An 18,912-nucleotide genomic window follows, 5' to 3' on the forward strand; every position below is an offset into this window, starting at 1 on the left:
CGTTCCTCTACACGTTATTTAGTGATGCACCAGTCGAACTTATATATTATGATACCTGTAAACCGATTCGTTCCGACGTTGGTTGAATCGTGAGAATATAAATGAACAAACAGTAATGAAAAATACGCAATTAATATAGTTCTTATGCAATAAATTGCTTGGCATGTGTGGTTAACATTAATAAGTTAAATTAATAATAAAATAAAATAAAAAGTATTCTTTCTTTTAAATTTTTATAAAGTTGATCCGATGACATGCGATACGATTCCCAAATCGAATTGTATTACTTTGTATTTTGAATCAAAGCACTGACGTAATAATTCACTAAGCGATGAAAGATTGATATAAAATAATGTAAAATAAATTATCTATTTACTATTTCATTTCATATTGTTATTAAATTAATAGAGGTAGCTTTCATTATTTATATTAACGTCAGCGAACAAAAGTTTTTGTCAAGATTTTTGAAGGAATCTTTAGAATTTTCATTAATTTTTATTAATCTTACGTAGTAGAAGGTCAATATTTAGTTCAATATTTTTAGAAACTGGAGTATAAAAAATTATTTTAGTTTTATTTTAATACTGATACAATATCTTATCTATATATATGAAAATGTTATGTTGGTTTGTGTACGCTTCAAAAACTCAAAAAGTTCTGCACCGATCGAGCTGAAATTTTAGCATTATATATAATACGCATCAAGGATTGGTTTTATCTATTTTTCTCAACTATTCAATCAAAATGTGCCACAGCGAAACGTGGCAGGGTACAGCTGAATGAATGAATAAAAAGAATTACACCCGTGCGTTGTAATATGCAAGCCATGTGTGTAATAAAAAAAGTTTTCTGCCGCCGTGCTGCACCTATAACGATATGTAATATTGATAAAGAATAATTGATTATTGACGTTGGTGTATACATTGCATATTAATGAAGGGATAAAAATGAAACTATTAATTAAGTGTTAAGTTTTTATAAATCCTGACTAAACTAATTATAATCGTATTCTCTTTGGTTGGTAAGGTAGCCTATTTGGCAACACTTTCTTATTGACAAATGACATTTTAGAATTTGACATCTTTCAAGATTTTAAGAAATTCACATTACGTAAATCAGCGAGCAAAAATTTCATAAGTGCAAGGATTGAGGAGGAAAAATGTTGAAAGTAGCAAATACTGTACGGTTTGTGGCAAAAAAGGGTAATAATGTACGCGCCCTAGCCACAGCCGCCGCCTACAAGCAGGCCCTCGTCAACGTTCCTCCGACGCAGCTTACAGTACTCGACAATGGGATCCGCGTTGCCTCTGAGGATTCCGGCGCTGCTACTGCCACTGTGGGGCTCTGGATTGATGCCGGATCGAGGTACGAGAACTCCAAGAACAATGGAGTCGCCCACTTTTTAGAGCACATGGCTTTTAAAGGAACTAGCAAAAGGTCCCAGACCGACTTAGAACTCCTCGTAGAGAACATGGGCGCACACTTGAACGCGTATACATCTCGGGAGCAGACGGTTTTCTACGCTAAATGTCTCGCCAACGATATCCCCGCTGCCGTAGAAATCCTTGCTGACATCATTCAAAATTCTTCACTCGCTGAACCCGAAATCGAACGAGAACGCGGCGTTATCCTCCGTGAAATGCAAGATGTAGAGAGCAATCTGCAAGAAGTTGTGTTTGACCATTTGCATGCAACTGCATTCCAGGGCACTCCTCTAGGACAAACCATTCTTGGACCCACCAAAAACATTAAGAAGATTTCTAAGTCAGATCTCCAGCAGTACATCAAAACTCATTATCAGCCAAGCAGGATTGTGTTGTCTGGTGCTGGTGGTATTACTCATGGCAAACTTGTAGACTTAGCAAGTAAGCATTTGGGTGGTCTGAAGAACACAGCTACAGATGTTGAGTTACTACCTTGTCGTTACACTGGCTCAGAAATTCGTGTTAGAGATGATTCAATGCCTCTTGCACATGTTGCCATTGCAGTTGAAGGAGCAGGATGGACTGATGCTGATAACATTCCTCTGATGGTGGCCAACACCCTTATTGGAGCATGGGACAGGTCTCAGGGAGGGGCTGCAAACAACGCATCTTATTTAGCCAGAGCTGCCTCTTGTGAGAACCTTTGTCACAGCTTTCAGTCATTCAACACTTGCTACAAAGACACTGGTTTATGGGGCATTTACTTTGTAGCTGAACCAATGCAAATTGAAGACATGGTCTACAATATCCAAAAAGAATGGATGAAGCTGTGTACATCAGTGACTGAAGGAGAGGTTGACAGAGCAAAGAACCTACTTAAGACTAATATGTTATTGCAACTGGATGGAACAACACCTGTGTGTGAGGATATTGGTCGTCAAATTTTATGTTACAACAGGCGTATTCCCCTTCATGAGCTAGACGCAAGGATTGACTCTGTCTCTGTGCAGAATATCAGAGATGTTTGCTACAAATTCCTCTTCGACCGCTGCCCAGTTGTTGCAGCCGTTGGACCTACTGAAGCTCTTCCAGACTACACCAGAATTCGCGCTGGCATGTACTGGCTCAGGGCGTAAACCCATAATTATTATAATATTATATTAGTAAAAATTCAAATCAGTTAAGTTAATAACCATTAAACTTCTCTCCCAAATGTCTTTTGTTTTATTGAAATAAAACTCTTGTCTTTGGAGAATGTATTTATTATAGTAAATAGTACAATAACATAGGTAAAATAATATGTAAATAAATAATTCGAATTAACTACATTATTTTTATTTATATTAATTATGGAATATTGCATAACATTACTTAATGATTATAAAATCTCTTAAAACTTAACTATAAACTAAAGAAAATAAGCAGAAAAAAAAGGTCCAGAAATATTTGTCATATTCTTTGTTACTTTTGTGAAAACGAAAGAATATGACAGATGGAGTGCAATAAAAATATTCCCAGTCTAAGTACTCTGCATTGTAGTTGTTTCAGTGGGGGTTTCTTCAGCTTTTTCTGGCACGCTGGTAACACTAGGTTTTCGTACAACAGTTGCCTGCTTCTTTTTTCCATATGGCAACACAGGCTCAGCATTGCTTATCAGACTCGCAGACGAAATAAAAACAGACACTTGTTCTGGAGTGGGACAGGCAACTATTAAAGTATCTTCATATGAATATCCAGAGTTGGTGAGAATTTGTTCTAATTGAACGAAATATCCAACCACATTATTCTGTAACAAGAATTAAATTATTATCAATCACTAAAACTGCATTTTCTCATTTTATTAAGAAAAAATTTATTTAAATAGAATCTATTTCTGGTCAGAATGGTGTTCCAATATGATATGAAGGAAACAAATGAAAAGAACTAAACTAAGTTTTGTAGCAAGCTTTTATTGCTGATTTCGCATTTATCTTTATATTTATATTTCTTGTGTGCGTGTGTATGTCACTGAACTCCTAGACGGCTGGACCGATTTGAATGAATTATTCGGTATGCGTTTGGGTGGCACCCTGGATGGTTTAGATTCACAAATCAGCCCGACAGATGGCGCTGGGGTTAGCTAGTAATTATATATGTGTGGGATTACCTACCCTTATAGGTCTAAACAATATAAATTCTGTCTCCTTATTGGCCAGATACAACTGCATTGATCGCTGTAGTGGAGCCAGATGAGTTTTTATACGTCGCTGCGTCTCTTTGACCACGACGGCCAGCTGTTCTGGAGTTGCCCACGGCTGGGACTTCAGCTGATCCATGGGAGTAAAAGCTTGGGCCTGAAATGAGGAGAAACATTGATTAAGTCTCTTATCGTATTTTAGATATTTTTGTGTTGCGTTATACAGGCATACAAAATGAAATAGTAATAGACATAGTTAAACGAAAAGAAAATCGCCCTTATTATGTTAAGTCTTTAGAATGAATATTTTATTTATTTTATTTTAGGAAAAGAACAAGCCTATTTAATTTGAAAGTTGAAGTTACATTTTAACAACATCAAAATGCAACATATTTTGTTTCAGAAGGATGTTTATTTTATGCCATGCTGTTGGTTTTTTAAAAATTCCGCGGGAACAGTATGTTTTTCTGGGATAAAATGTAGTCTATTTTACTCTTCGTCCTTTTAACTAACTCTCCTCAAAAATCAAGTTGATTAGAATTTAGATTGTTAGTTAGGGCGGACAAGGAAGTACAATCTAACAAACAAATAAATAAACAAACACAGTTTAGCTTTTGTAATATTAGTAAGGAATTAAGGATATTAGCATAACAGATGCTATAAAATTTTTCTAATAATTGATGAAATTAAATAATTAATTTTATGTATGTACTTTCAAAGGAGACTAAAACTTAACTGCAATTAATTTATAGGCATGCCTATAAACATAACAATTCATACTGCGATAAACTGTAATTAGTTGATCATTTACTATGTGACCCATTACAAAAAAATTAGTAAGTCATAATGTCTGTAATGTTGTCCAATAGAACAATGTTTTTTTATTTTATTTTATTTTTTCTTTAATTGGAAAACCAACAGTTGTAGATACTAACTAGTTAACAGATTGATTGACTTAAAACTAATAACAGGTTTCCACAGATAAGTCTTATATAAACAAGGGTACCTGATAGAACCCAGCAAAAACGCAGCAAACTAAAACAAAGTGTTAAGTTTACCTAGCATGCAACAGTTTATCTACTAAGTTGCGACGTACACTATTCATATTACCATAAAATAAGTCAATTTCGGGGTCATTGTAAACAGAATTAAGAAGGCGAGAGACACGGATTATAAAGTAATTAAATCTATTCTTAGTTTTAGTTAAGGGTACGTGCAGAATCTTTTTATGCCTAGGTAATCGCGAGGGTACAAATAAATCTAACTTAGTAAGTAATTCCGGACTATCTATTGACCCTCTAACAATGTTAAGTAAGAGACAAACGTCGGCAATGTTTCTACGTGTATGAAGGGGTACAAGGTGTAAATCCGAACATTTTTTTTTTAATTGTTTGATTCATATTTGAAGTTTTTCATACAAACCTTTTCAATAAACTCCATAATCGGTCCAGCCATAATTTCCGTGGAAAATTTTATAAACGTTTCGCAACAGCTCTTCAACTGCCTGTCGACTTCCTTCCTCGAATCCAACAGATGTTCCCTCACAATAGGAGTACCTTCCAGTAGGAATTCTAAAAGCGCATTATTGCTGTTTAAATAGAAAATCTGCCTCGGCTTCTGGATTAATCCATACGCCGCAGACCTAACGTTGCTGAAATCTAGAGTAGTCTCTTTGACAATGAAATCGACCTGAAACGGAGCGATCTGTTCCCGTAAAATCAACAGATGTTTTATTTGAAACAATTCGCCATCTATGTCAGTTTTCGTTGCTGATATCTGCTTCGCTGCGTTATCTACGCTTTGGACGCAGAGGGATATCGCCTCTTGAGCTAAACCTTGGAAGACCCGTTTTTCGAGACACCTGTAAAGCCTGGACAGGGCTGCTAGAGTTCTTCTGACTCCAGGGTACCACATTCCGTGGAGGTCGGCTGGAGAAGCTTGAGGTCTTCTTTGGGCTTCGACGTTTATGTTGGCTACTTCTTGAGATGTCGTAGAAATGTCTGATATCATAGAGTTGCGTGAGTCGCTGCGTTTAAGGCTTTGCTCGTGTAGAGAAAGGGCTATTTGCTGCAAGATGAAATTTTAAAGTTATCAATTTGATTTGGAGTAAAATAAATTTATAGTACAGTTTACTGGGCTGCATAAAATTAAAGTAATTCATTAAAGTGTAATTGTATATCACTATATAACAACCGCCAAACATTTGTTTTTATGTATACTATATTTTAATACTTTATTATCCTATTCCGGACTAGGAATAATCTAAAAAAACGAATATCCTAAAAAGTGGTCCAGCCGATCTTTGGTTATAAATGGTGTAACTAACACAACTTTCTTTTATAAGTATATAATATATATATAGATTAACACATTGATGTGAGATGTCTCTCGATAAGTTTAAAGTTTATATAAAACGTAAGCTTATAGAAAAATCCTATTATAATATTAAGGATTAAATGTGTGATAAAAAAAACTTAAAGTCAAAAAAAAACTCTAAATATGTAAGAAAATTGCACGCCAGAAAGTGGCAAACTGTTGGAACTATTGCCACACAATACCAAAAAAATGTACACAGTTAAAGCAATAAAATCTATTCTATTCTACAAAAAAGCTTGGGTATGAATTGCTCTAACTTCATAGCTAAATATTATTCGACTTTGAGATGGTGATAACAAAATTAGAGGTAAAATAATTACTACTGATATGTCTGTGGTTGACAGCTGTCAAGGGAACACTCGTTTGTTTTGCTGCGACAGTTTTAATTCCAAAATAGTTACTAAAAACGTGATTTCAATGTGTTTCTATCGTTTTTACGAACGAATAACTTACCTGCTACAAGAAATATCAAACCAGAAGACAAATAATTATAATTTGGATGGAAATTTCACTAAATCCACGATTTGGTAAATATAATTAAGTACCTACCTATGCTTATATGTGTAACGAACATTTCAAATAGACAAGAACGTCAACAGCAAAATAAACATCCGGCGATACTTCAAATTTGACACATAGAGAGTGTTGTCGTACCTCAAAAAGAAGCATAGACAACATCTAGTATCAAAAAACTTTGAGTATACCATTAACATGGACATCTCGGAAAATGCGATCGAAAAAATTCTTGGAAAACTAAAAATAGAATTAGAAACTCAAACAGAATGCATAACACGTAACGTTATCAATGCTGTTAACGCCGAGTTACAGCAAATGCAAGGGAAACTTGAATTTGCAGTGGAAAAAATATCAACTTTAGAAAACAAGGTACTTCAGCTTGAGAGAACAAACAGACAACAAAACCTTGTTTTCCACGGATTACAATGCAAGAAAGGGGAAGAAACAACAAGCATTTTAGAATTAGTAAAATCCATGAATATTGTATTGGAAGAGAAGGAAATTGACTTTATAAGGAAGCTGGGGGATCACAAATCGAGTCCTCTTCTAATGAGACTTACTACAGTGAGCAAGAGAAATGAGATCCTAAGAAATAAAAAGTCACTCAAGGCAAGAAACGTTAATATTACTGAGGATTACCCAAAGGAAGTTATTGAAGAACGAAAAGCGCTTAAAGATCAACTACTAGAGGAAAGAAAAAAGGGAAAAATTGCTTATTTTAACTTCAATAAATTGATTGTAAAGGAAGGCATTCCAACACAAAGAGAAAAGAGAAAGCAACAGTTCTCGCCACCTGCACAGGAAAATGTAACAAAACCAACAAAAAAACAGGCGAAACTAGATCAACTGAAAAAAAACAGAGGAATCTTAAATCAGAACGAACAATAGCAACGAACACTCAAACCACAGACACTAAACTTAGTCATACATGAACATGTTACACGAAACAAAAGGCCCCCACCACGGCCGGTCCCCGCGGGAGTGCCTGAAGACCAAAACCCTTCAGCAACATTAAAAACTGACTACTTCTACACGAAAAATGGTCAATCTAAAATCAAAAGCTCCATCATCACAAACAAAAATAAGCAAACCACAAAAAAACATCTATATATATCAACACTCAATACACGAACCCTCAGGACCGAAGAAAGTCTGCAAGAACTGATACTAGCAACACAAGACCTAAACTGGGATATTATAGGTATAAGTGAAATGCGAAGAATAGGGGAAACAATAGAAGAACGAGATGACTTCATATTTTACCATAAAGGAGAAACCGCGGGTCAAAAAGGAGTTGGATTCTTGATTAAGAAGCACCTTAAACCTAACATAAAGGAATTCATTGGAATTTCAGAAAGGATAGCCGCAGTACTCATAAACGTACCTCACTACAAGAAAGATTGGATGATAATACAAGTCTACGCTCCCACAGAACAATCAGACCCAATGGAAATAAATAAATTCTATGATGACCTATCTGAAATTCTAAAGGGGCATCAAAATAAATATCTAGTAATGATGGGAGATTTTAATGCCCAGGTGGGAGATAGGATTAGCACAGAGGAATTTGTCTTAGGAAAATATGGTTTCGGTAAAAGAAGTAAGAACGGGCAGAAATTAATTCAGTTCTTACTAGAAAATAACCTGATACTCTTAAATAGGGTATCACCTGACGGAAAATACAAAAATGAAATTGATTATATTACAAGTAACTACCGTAAGGCCTTTACTAACGTAAGTGTTATACAAAACTTAAACTTTAACACAAACCATCGGATGGTTAGAGCGGAAATAAATGTACGACAACCAAAAACGTCAAGGAAAAATTTCAGTCACCAGAACTATATTAAATTAAATAATACTAACGATGCAATCACAGAAACAAATAAATCCCTACATGAGACAATCATTCAGACTTCGTACCAATCTCTAGGTGTATCAGAAAAATATAATAAGATAGAGAAAGTACTGAAAGGAATACCAATAAAGTTAAGAATCGCTAAAACTAGTAGTCTAAGTGAAAAAACTAAGAATTTGATAAAATTAAGGAGGATTGCATTACAAGGCCAAAACAAAAAAGAAAACCTCCGCAAGGTGGCCGAAATCAGCAAAAAAATTAGAGAAAGCATGAGACGTGACAGAAAAATAAGGAGGCTCGAGAGATTAGAGCACCACATAAAAAAGACAGGCGGAATGAGAAAAGCTTTAAAAGAACTAAGAGAGACAGGAAAGGAGTGGATAGCGAAAATAAAGAAAAATAACAAAACCATAACGAAAAGGAGAGAAATATACAAGGCTGCTACAAGCTTCTACAGCGAACTTTACTCTTCAAATAACTGCTCAAGAAATGAGCCGGTACAAATAATACAAACAAACTCTGAACCAAAATTCTTATTGAGCGAAATAGTGAAAGCAATAAAAAGCCAGAAAACGGACAAAGCTCCAGGGCCGGATAAAATAAGTAATGATCTCTTAAGGGGTACGATGGATGAGGTGGCACCAGTGCTCACCTCAGTATTTAACGAAATCCTAGCAACTGGAATAATACCCACACAATGGGGAATATCGCACATCATTTTGATCCATAAGAAAGGGGTAAAAGAGGATATAAGCAACTACAGACCCATAAGTTTAATGTCAAATGTATACAAGATTTTTTCTAAGGTCATTCTTGGTAGAATAGAGGCAAAGCTTGAAGAACAGCAACCAAATGAACAGGCAGGTTTCCGCAAAAATTTTTCGACAATCGACCATATCCATACGGTTAGACAACTACTGGAAAAGTATAATGAGTATAATAAATGCCTTTATATGGGTTTTATCGATTATACGAAAGCTTTCGACAGTCTCTTCCATTGTCGCATATGGACTAGCCTAGAACAACAAGGTATAAGTAGATCATATATTAATATTATCAAAGGTATCTATACAAATAGCAAGGCACGAATACAGCTGGAAGTATTGGGAAATGAGTTCCCCATAAACAGAGGTGTCAGACAGGGTGACCCGATGTCCCCTAAATTATTCTCAGCTGTCCTAGAAAGTATTTTCCGAAACCTAAACTGGAACGAAAACGGGTTAAACGTAAATGGGCAAAGACTTCATCATCTTAGATTTGCAGATGACATAGTGCTGTTTGAAGAATCACCATCAAAACTGGGAAAGATGATACAAGAGCTGGCGATTGAAAGTAGCTATTTTGGCCTAGAAATAAACAAAAACAAAACAAAAGTTTTGACTAACGTAAGTAGCGTCTCAACACCAATCACTTTAGGAGGAGAAGTCATTGAATATGTTAAAGAATACACCTACCTGGGGCAATTAATATCACCAGAGGATCAAACAACTAAGGAAACAAATAAAAGAATAGCCCTAGGCTGGAGAAAGTACTGGTCGCTTAAGGAAATTTTAAAAAGCAAGGAGATGAATCTAAACATGAAGAAAAAAGTCTTTAATACATGCATCCTTCCATGCATCACATATGGCTGTGAAACCTGGGCGCTAAACAAATCCCACAGAGAAAGTTTTGAGAGATGTCAGAGAGCAATGGAACGTAGCATGGTGGGTGTAAAGAGAGGAGATAAAATCCGGAGCTCCGATATTAGAGACAAAACCGGGGTAACAGACATTTTAACCAGGATGGATCAGCTCAAGTGGAGGTGGACGGGTCACATGCTACGAGACAACCAAGGAAAGTGGAGTACCCTAGTAACTCATTGGTATCCACGAGATGGACAAAGAAAAAAGGGTCGGCAACAAAGACGTTGGGAAGACGAGCTGAAACTTACAGCTGGTCCACTATGGAGAAGGGTGGCACAGGATCGTAAGCACTGGCGAGAGCTGGAGGAGGCCTTTGCCGTGAGGCACACAGAGCTAAGGGACTTTATTTAATGATAAAATGAAATGTAAAAAGTTAATGTAACTCTTCTCTGAAATAAAAGGCTATTTTATTTTTATTTATTTTATAATTACTACTGTTAAAAGGAATGAAGTGATTACCCGCCTGTTCGAGAAACACTGCTAAAGTAGAGTGGTCTTTGGTCATGTATACGGTTTCTGGATGTTCTCAATTCTGTGTTCTTAACCTACCTCCATCATCAGAAGTTTGTCGGGGTAGGCGAGGTCTCCAGGCGCGGGACGGTATTTCAGCACGTCAGCGCGTAGGTGTACGTGGGCGCGAAACACGAGGCGTTCCTGAGCGTCTTGCAAAAGGGACCGCGCGGCGCTTCCTAGGGCACTTAACGCCGCTGTCGTTTAAGGAAAAAAGAAGTATGCGTCATAATTTCCAGTAGCTTAGAGACTTCGAATCCCGGGTCGTGCCATAAACTCTTGATATTTTTATTTTACTGTTAAAGAGTTTCCAGTATCAGATTAAGGAATTTTGTGGTGTCAACCTCCGTGCGTCAGAGAGCACGTTAAGAAATCAGTCTCGGTTATCAGCACGTTTTAGTGATAATAGTAGTTTTTCCACCAAACCGCATTTGTTTTTTTTCCATTAGACAACAGCAAAAGAGTTTTTGTTTATTTTTTTATTACCTACCATAAAATTATAAGTATGTAATAAACAATAAACTTAAATAGGTTTATTGAATAGAATTACAAAAAAAGCAATGCTTCTGAAACGCATTTTTTGTCTGGTGAGAGGCTTCGGTCGTGGCTAGTTACCACCTTACCGACAAAGACGTGCCACTAATCGAATTCCGGTACGATGTCGCGTAGAAACCGATTAGGAATACGGGTTTAATATAACTGGCATACTCCCTAACAGTTTAGCCCGCTCGCCATCTTAGACTGCATCATCATTTACCTGGTGAGATTGCAGTAAAGGGCTAATTTGTGGTGAATTGAAAAAAAAAAAAATTACCTAACCTAACCTAAAATCATCGCACGTTTTGGTTCGTTTCGGTTTCGGTCCGAAACCGAAGCATCCTTAGGGGAAAGACAACAGCTCCTGAGAACTTGCTTAGAGGGTACATTGCCGAATATCTGTTTGGTGTGGAGTATAAGGATTGAATAAAATATAAATTAAAACATTCCGTTTCTCCTGCATTTCGCGGAGTATAGCAAATAAAGCTTAAATTTCATAAGTGTGCTGAGAAAACTATTGATGATACATAATTAATATGTACTACATGATTAAAGTACTTATTATTGCCTACAAAAGAGTCCGCGAGAGAATATATCTAACTATCATAAATAAGTCACAATAGCCACTGTTGTGTTCTAAAATTTTATATGTAGGGTATTAATACAGCAGTAAAATACTTTTTTATTTCAATTGGACATTTAATTTAAGGAGTACACCTAAATAAAACAGTTATTTTTAGGGAAGCAACTAATTGAAAAAGTTCCTTTTAAAAACTACACCCGATTTAATGGAACTGCACCTAAATTGAATGCCACATATCTACGTGATGCCTTAAAAACAAGAACGAACGCGGAGTCGGCGGCTTTTTTATGTAGACTCTTAGATTTATACTCACGATCGTTATTGACCTGCTCCTCTATGACCTCGACCCTCAGTATAACGCACAGCTCCGCGAGGGTCTCCAAATGGTTAATGTGAATGATGTACGGCCGCAGAGTTTCATACAGCCCGTTGCATAACGACTGCAGGTATTCTCTGGAAAGGCACTGAGCTATTTTAAAATGCCGACCTCCGTGGCGTAGCGGTGAGCGCCGTGGTTTTAAATAAGAGGTCCTGGGGTTAATACCCAGCATGGGGTAATTTAGGAATTTGTTATTTCGGTTTTTGCTCTGCTTTTTTTTGTCTCTGGTGGAAGGCTTCGGCCCAGGCTAGTTAAACCTAACCTTCCTACCGACAAAGACGTACCACTAATACCACTAACTAAAAGGTACCATTATGCGCAATGTTATACTTACTCTAGAGCAGGTGAAGTGTCGGTGAAGAAGTGCGTATACAACGAGCACTCGTCGCGTACAGCGTGCGCAAGTAACGATCACGCGGCACGCAATAGCGCGCGGTGATCCCTCAACTACGTGAAGCCGTAATAGCGTGTGGATAGATGTGGATTTTAGTTATATATATAGTTCACCTGCGCGCGATACAGTAGTACTCGGCGCGTCTCCGCTTTGGAAACACGGCTTATATACATGTGAGTCGCATTAACATCTTTTATTTGGAGTACTCCCAGTGACATCCCAGTGTACCTAAGAAAGAACAGGGTACCGCAATAAGCGCATTGGGTAGGAGCTCGACTTCACTTTGGGGGCGCCGAGTTCGAATCCCAGCACGCACCTCTAACTTTTCTTAATTATGTGCGCTTTAAGTAATTAAAATACTTACTTCAACGGTGAAGATAAACATCGTGAGGAAACCTGCATGCATGAGAGTTCTCCATAATGTTCTCAAAGGTGTGTGGAGTCCACCAAACCCCACTGAGCAAGCGTGGTGGACTACGGCCTTAACCTTACGTCATTGTTGGAGGAGACCCGTGCTGTTAGTGGACTGGTAATGGGTTTATGTGATTACGATGATGATCCTTCAACTGATTTCCCACTGTGTTACATTCACCCTGCTATACGTTATACTTACTCTAGAGCAGGTGAAGTGTCGGTGAAGTAGTGCGTATATAACGCGCACTCGTCGCGTACAGCGAGCGCAGGTAACGGGCACGCGGCACGCAATAGCGCGCAGTGATCCCGCACGTATTTGTCCTAAACTGATTTCCCACTGCGTTACATTCACCCTGCTATACGTTATACTTACTCTAAAGCAGGCGAGGTGTCGTTGAAGAAGTGCGTATACAACGCGCACTTGTCGCGTACAGCGAGCACAGGTAACGGGCACGCGGCACGCAATAGCGCGCAGTGATCCCGCACGTGTTTGTCCTCAACTGATTGCACACTGCGTTACACTTATTCTGCTACATGTTATACTTACTCTAAAGCAGGCGAGGTGTCGTTGAAGAAGTGCGTATACAACGCGCACTCGTCGCGTACAGCGAGCGCAAGCAACGAGCACGCGGCACGCAATAGCGCGCAGTGATCCCGCACGTATTTGTCCTAAACTGATTTCCCACTGCGTTACATTCACCCTGCTATACGTTATACTTACTCTAAAGCAGGCGAGGTGTCGTTGAAGAAGTGCGTATACAACGCGCACTCGTCGCGTACAGCGAGCGCAAGCAACGAGCACGCGGCACGCAATAGCGCGCAGTGATCCCGCACGTGTTTGTCCGCCGCGTTACGTAGCGCGCCCGCCGTCGCTCCGCCCGCCACGCGCTTCCTACGTGAAGCGTACTCCCGTTGCAGGTCGGATAGGAGTGACGCGTAACTGACGATTGAGAGAGCTTTTATTTATTTTTATTTTTTTATTTACTTATCAGCTTTTCAAGGGAAACAAACAGTACTATTACACATAAAAGTAATGACGTATTTTTATATCACATAAAACAATTAAGTTCCCACAACTTATACGATAACATTAACCACAATTGCTTAGGAATAAGTACCTACTAAGATATTTATACATACATTACGCTATAAAACTTGTAAACAAATTAAGAAATACTGGTGAAGGGCGCATAAGCATAGTTCACAAGGAATCCCCCTGTAATACTATTAAATCAAAAGAAGTATTTTATAAACTTTAAATGCATATAAAAAATTTCGGAACCGACAGGATTTGCGCCTGCGACTCTCTTCGAAACGAAATTTATAAAATTTGATAATTCCTCCAAGTGTAGGTAAAACACTAGTAAATTTATTAAATAAGAAACAAAAGAAGCATATTCACTCTAAGTGTTTACTTATGACATTGACGATAAAAGACCGACTCGGTCTACTAGTCTACTAGGTACTATGCGTACCTACGCAACGCGAAACGTACCTAATAAAGTGGCAGGAGTCACTTGATTTTAATTTTGCATGTATCTGATTTCTTTTAGTGGCAACTATGGCAGTGGTTTGCTCTAAAAAGCTATGATAAACTTGGACAAACAAGTGAGTTGGCAAACCAGTAATAATAATAATTATTTCATTTATTTTAACTTGCATTAAACATGACAAGAAGACAAGAAGCTTACTAGTAAAGTTACAGCATACTCACTCTTCATTGACCTTTGCCCGTTTCTCCACCTCACCCAAAACCATTTTCAGCTTAGGAGCAGCAGCTTGGAATTTGCCGAAGTATACAGCATAAGCCGTGTCCATACTCTCCCCATCGCTGGGTTCGTCTGGTGTCAGCACTTGTTCCGTAGCGTGGTTCAGTATGTGAGTCACATATGCACGTATGAGGGAAATGGCCCGGCTTTGCAAGTGGCGGTACTTCACAGAATAAGTATGAGCCTCTTTGAATGTGATCTGGAATGGTAAACCATGCATAAATTATGCATCTATTTATATTTAGTAAGTTTAGGGCAACTTAAGCAGATTGAGCCTTAACATTGTAACATGACAATATACAAAACTTATACACAAGAGTGTTTATTCCTACTCTATTTTTGTCTTAACTATAATATATATGTATAGACTTTAAGTATATATTTTCATAGTTTAAATTATGATAAAGAAAAAAAAACATAAGTGTAAACATAGTCAGAAAAACAAATAAAATGGAGAAAGTTTTTAATTACAATTGTATTCTTTAATTACTTAAAAAAAACTTAAAAAATTATAATAATTGTTTCACATAAAAGGACAAGTAAGAAGAAACGGACAATAGTTTGTATTAATATTAGCTGTTGACCACAACTTAGTCCACTTTCTTTTCAAGGTTTGTAAAAATACTGTGAAATTTGTTATGATTGGGTTAGCTGTGCTATTTTTAATGTCCCTTGAGAATGTTACCGTTGCGGTAACATTTTCTGATAATGATACTTACGTTAGCTCTCATATAATCCAGGCACTCATCAATCTTTGCAAGCACGTTGAAGAACGCTTCGCTGTTCACAGACATTGTGGAACTGTTTAGCCTTTGTGACAGATGCTCCACTTGAGTGAAATAGTGCAGTTTCTGTTTTATGTCCTCGCCTTTAAAAATATAAGTGAAATTAATAATTAGATAGATAGACTAAGTTTGTTGTGATAAAATACAAGAACACAAAGTCAGTATGTGTGGGCATCAATAGTACACTGCTAGACTAAATGCCTCTCCTAACTGGAGGATTTGCCACTAGATTGTAGTAGTAGCACAGAGGATGCTTCTGCACGTTCTCCGTTTAATTTAATGTGATCTTTTACTGGCAAGGAGTGTAGGAAGCTAATAGTGAAGAGAACTGTTAATTGTGCACAAAATAAAGATTAATTACACCTACATAAACAGACATACTATATTTAAATAATATATATTTAATGCTTATAAATATTAAACACATATCCCTAAAAGGTTAGCCCACTATCCGATACTGCATCATCACATACCAGTTAAACTTGCAGTCAAACACTAACTTGTTGTGGAATAATAAGAAAATGAAGCTCAATAGTGCATGTTGTCACTAAATAACAAACTGCTCTTACCAATTCCTGAAAGTTTATTTTGATCAGCCAATAACTGCTCACTCATATTGTGCAGGGCATTTGTTTTGTTTGACACCAAGTTGTATTCATCTGACAGTTTATTCAAGTCTGACAAGGTTGCTGTTATCTGTAAAATTATGTAAAACATATGAATGATGTCCTACAATTGTTTCGGTTTATTAATCTACTAGAAACTGTTACTTTTGCCATGGTTAAAAGTATTCCACTGTACCAACTTTCATCAAGATCAGTGCAGTGCTTGATACAAATATAACCTATATTCCGCTCAAACAATTTAACAAACAGACCCACTTTGGCATTTATATTAGTATTGATTTGTTGAAAAGATTTTTTTTAATACAAAAAATAATGCTTTGTCATACCCAAATATCAGGAGAACTGCAATGTTGGTTTAGGCATCAATATGTTTGACTACCAAGCATACATTAGATCTAAAATTGTTGGGCTACCCAAAAGTTATTACACCAGGAAATGGTTCTAACTTTGGGCACAATATTGTATCCTAATTATTATGAACAGAATTGAGTGATGTAATTATCACATAAGTCAGGGTTGGAGATCCACAATGGGGTCAATGTGGGGTGTCAAAGCACTAAATCACTCTCTTAAAGGAGGTTGATTGGTTATTTTTTTTGTTCTTTTGGCTAGTTCTTCATCCCCAGTCATCCATAAGATTATGGGGATGAAGAACTAGCCAAAAGAACAAAAAATTAATGAAAACACTAATTACCTGACTATTTAAAGCAACACACTCATTCCGCCTGTCCTCCAGCTGTTTATAATATGCTTCATACGGTTCATCATACTTCTTCACATCCTGTTCATTTAGTCTATCATACCAGTCCAGAAACTCATATGTAGAGTCCACTTTAGGTATTTCATCAGCATCAGTTGTGGGATCAACATCTGCGGTAAACTGAAAATTTAAAAAAATGCTGTAGTATTTAAGCAATGATAGCTTAGTGGTTAGAAAGTCTGTGAATCCACACTTGGGCAGCTTGATGTAGAACTGTTATAACTGATCTCATTCTGAGAGAAGAGACCTGTACCCTCTAGTGGGCCAGTAATTGATAATGTTGCTTTTAACTGATTTAAATGGTTTGTTTTATTTTGCTATTAACCAATAAAAATTTCACTTTTAGTTAAAACTTTTGGGCAGCCCTCAGTTTTGAACTAGGCTTCAGCATCTGGAACTTATGACTATTAATATAAATTGTAGTTCTAGGGGTTTCTTTTGAAATTATTGTGCAAGTGTTCCAGCTTTTGAGCCTCAAAACATATGATGTTTTAATTTAAATGAACATTTAACATAAAAAAATATATTTAAGTGTTTGCCGCAACAAGCTCCGGTGTGGATTTTCCGTGGGAGGTTTTATTGTTTAATTACTCGGTTTAACCACTGTCGCCTTCTTGGATATCACCTCAAAATACTTTGTCTCACAATTTATAAACATGCCAGTATGTTCGTTTTAAGTGGATAGAGAAAACAATTGGATAATATACTAAAAGCAAAGGTTTGTATTTCTATGCTAAACTATTAATCACTATTGGAAAAACTGACAAATTGGTTTACATCTTCATCTGTTATTTCGCCGAGAGATAGAGCTTCTAAATCAAGTATAGCTTCTCTTTGACTCGACGTTAGCGGTGCTACGGGATTATCAGAAGTCTCCCATAGCAGCAATTTATTCTGAATCTCTTTCAAAGTCATATTATCCATGTCTTTCTACAAAAACTTCATAATTCAAGAAATAAATACAAAATTTATGAACTCTTAGGTGACGTGAAATGTCAATTTTCTAACGTCAACGTCAAAGTAGGCCAAATGTTAAGTCCAGAAATAGAAAACCATTTTAATCAGTTTAGTTATTTAGTATATTGTTAAATATTAAATGGTTCTATTAGATTTGGCTTTAAGGCTAAGTTTATTAAAAGTGATTATTTCAATATTATATAAATTTGTTAGCTATGGTTTATACTGCCATCTAGTATTGAATAGTTAACTCTTTTTGTAAAATGATTTGCTAACTATGAAATGACTATGAAGCTATGAAAACGTACTATTGACGCCATCTAGTAGAAAAACGTTGAATGAAAATCGAAACGTTGAAAAAAAATGAAACTTATGAATAAGATTCACACTATGCAAAAGATGGCGCTATTGCTGTTTTATTAAAAGTTTTTTTTAACATGACATTCAATGCTATTTCTCCCAATTACTAAAAGTATGTAATGCCTACCTGGGTAGTAGTAAATCTAATGACAGAAATACTTTTGGTATTCCAGAAAAATTTAAAAATCATTCTCGTTTTCGGATAGTTGGTACTTTTTGAAGGGTTATTTAAATATTGCAATAATAATTATTCGACAATTAACCGTAGATTATAAAAGATAAGCAAAGGATTTCCCTTTCAAATTTTTATTTTTGAGCAAGCTTTACAAAATAAGTTTAGAAGGTAAGTACAGGTAGGTAGAACCAACCAGCTTACTTTGGTAAGCTTATCCTTTCCTCAAATTGCTGAGAAGACACTTGTCCAAAATGAATTACGGTACCTAGGTAGGTACCTACTTATATACGATTAGAAAAATATTAGAATAGATTACCTGTCTATTTTATTACCTATGTACCTAATATCAAAATAATTAGTGGTAGTTTTTATTATTCTTGCCGAAGCGTTCTTAAGATATACTATTAACTGTGGTGGTGCTGACGCACACCTTTGAGAATATTATCGAGAACTCTCAGGTTTGCAGGTTTACTCACGACTTTTTTCTTCACCGGTGAAGCAATTGATATTTTTAATAAGTTAGAAAAGTTAGAGCTGAGATTCGAGCTCGGTCCCCTGAAAGTGAAGAAGCCACTGGGCTATCACGGCTTCAATCTTAGTATGCAGTCATTTATTGTTATATTTTTAGCAC

The 18,912-nt window shown here is 36.6% G+C and overlaps 2 protein-coding genes across 3 annotated transcripts; one reads left to right on the forward strand and one right to left on the reverse strand.

Moving 5' to 3' along the window:
* Nucleotides 1-1,066: 1,066 nt before the first annotated feature.
* LOC120634266 (mitochondrial-processing peptidase subunit beta) lies at nt 1,067-2,676 on the forward strand. Its single transcript, XM_039904759.1, has one exon. It carries the CDS (start codon nt 1,160-1,162, stop codon nt 2,558-2,560), a length of 1,401 nt encoding a protein of 466 aa, XP_039760693.1. The 5' UTR covers nt 1,067-1,159; the 3' UTR covers nt 2,561-2,676.
* A 67-nt stretch (nt 2,677-2,743) lies between these two features.
* Nucleotides 2,744-17,756, reverse strand: LOC120629552 (conserved oligomeric Golgi complex subunit 3). Of its 2 annotated transcripts, none has more exons than XM_039898523.1 (11): nt 17,567-17,756; nt 16,724-16,909; nt 15,973-16,099; nt 15,338-15,486; nt 14,564-14,817; nt 13,571-13,789; nt 11,976-12,115; nt 10,582-10,739; nt 5,023-5,667; nt 3,575-3,757; nt 2,744-3,210 (listed from the first exon to the last, which is right to left on the reverse strand). In XM_039898523.1, the coding sequence occupies exons 1-11, from the start codon at nt 17,711-17,713 to the stop codon at nt 2,944-2,946; spliced, it is 2,475 nt and encodes an 824-aa protein (XP_039754457.1). In that variant the 5' UTR covers nt 17,714-17,756; the 3' UTR covers nt 2,744-2,943. The 2 variants fall into 2 exon arrangements, with proteins under 2 accessions (XP_039754457.1, XP_039754450.1); XM_039898516.1 differs by having other exon boundaries at nt 17,555-17,756.
* Nucleotides 17,757-18,912: the final 1,156 nt, after the last annotated feature.

This window comes from Pararge aegeria, chromosome 2 (genome assembly GCF_905163445.1).
Source record: "Pararge aegeria chromosome 2, ilParAegt1.1, whole genome shotgun sequence".
Lineage (NCBI taxonomy): Eukaryota > Metazoa > Arthropoda > Insecta > Lepidoptera > Nymphalidae > Pararge > Pararge aegeria.

Coding starts and splice junctions, on each gene's coding strand:
- LOC120634266 (XM_039904759.1), top strand. CDS start 1,160: ATGTTGAAAGTAGCAAATACTGTACGGTTTGTGGCAAAAAAGGGTAAT.
- LOC120629552 (XM_039898516.1), bottom strand. CDS start 17,713: ATGGATAATATGACTTTGAAAGAGATTCAGAATAAATTGCTGCTATGG. Junction 15,487..15,972: donor AAATAAACTTTCAGGAATTG/GTAAGAGCAGTT, acceptor ATATTTTTAAAG/GCGAGGACATAAAACAGAAA. Junction 3,211..3,574: donor TATTGTTTAGACCTATAAGG/GTAGGTAATCCC, acceptor TTCTTGTTACAG/AATAATGTGGTTGGATATTT.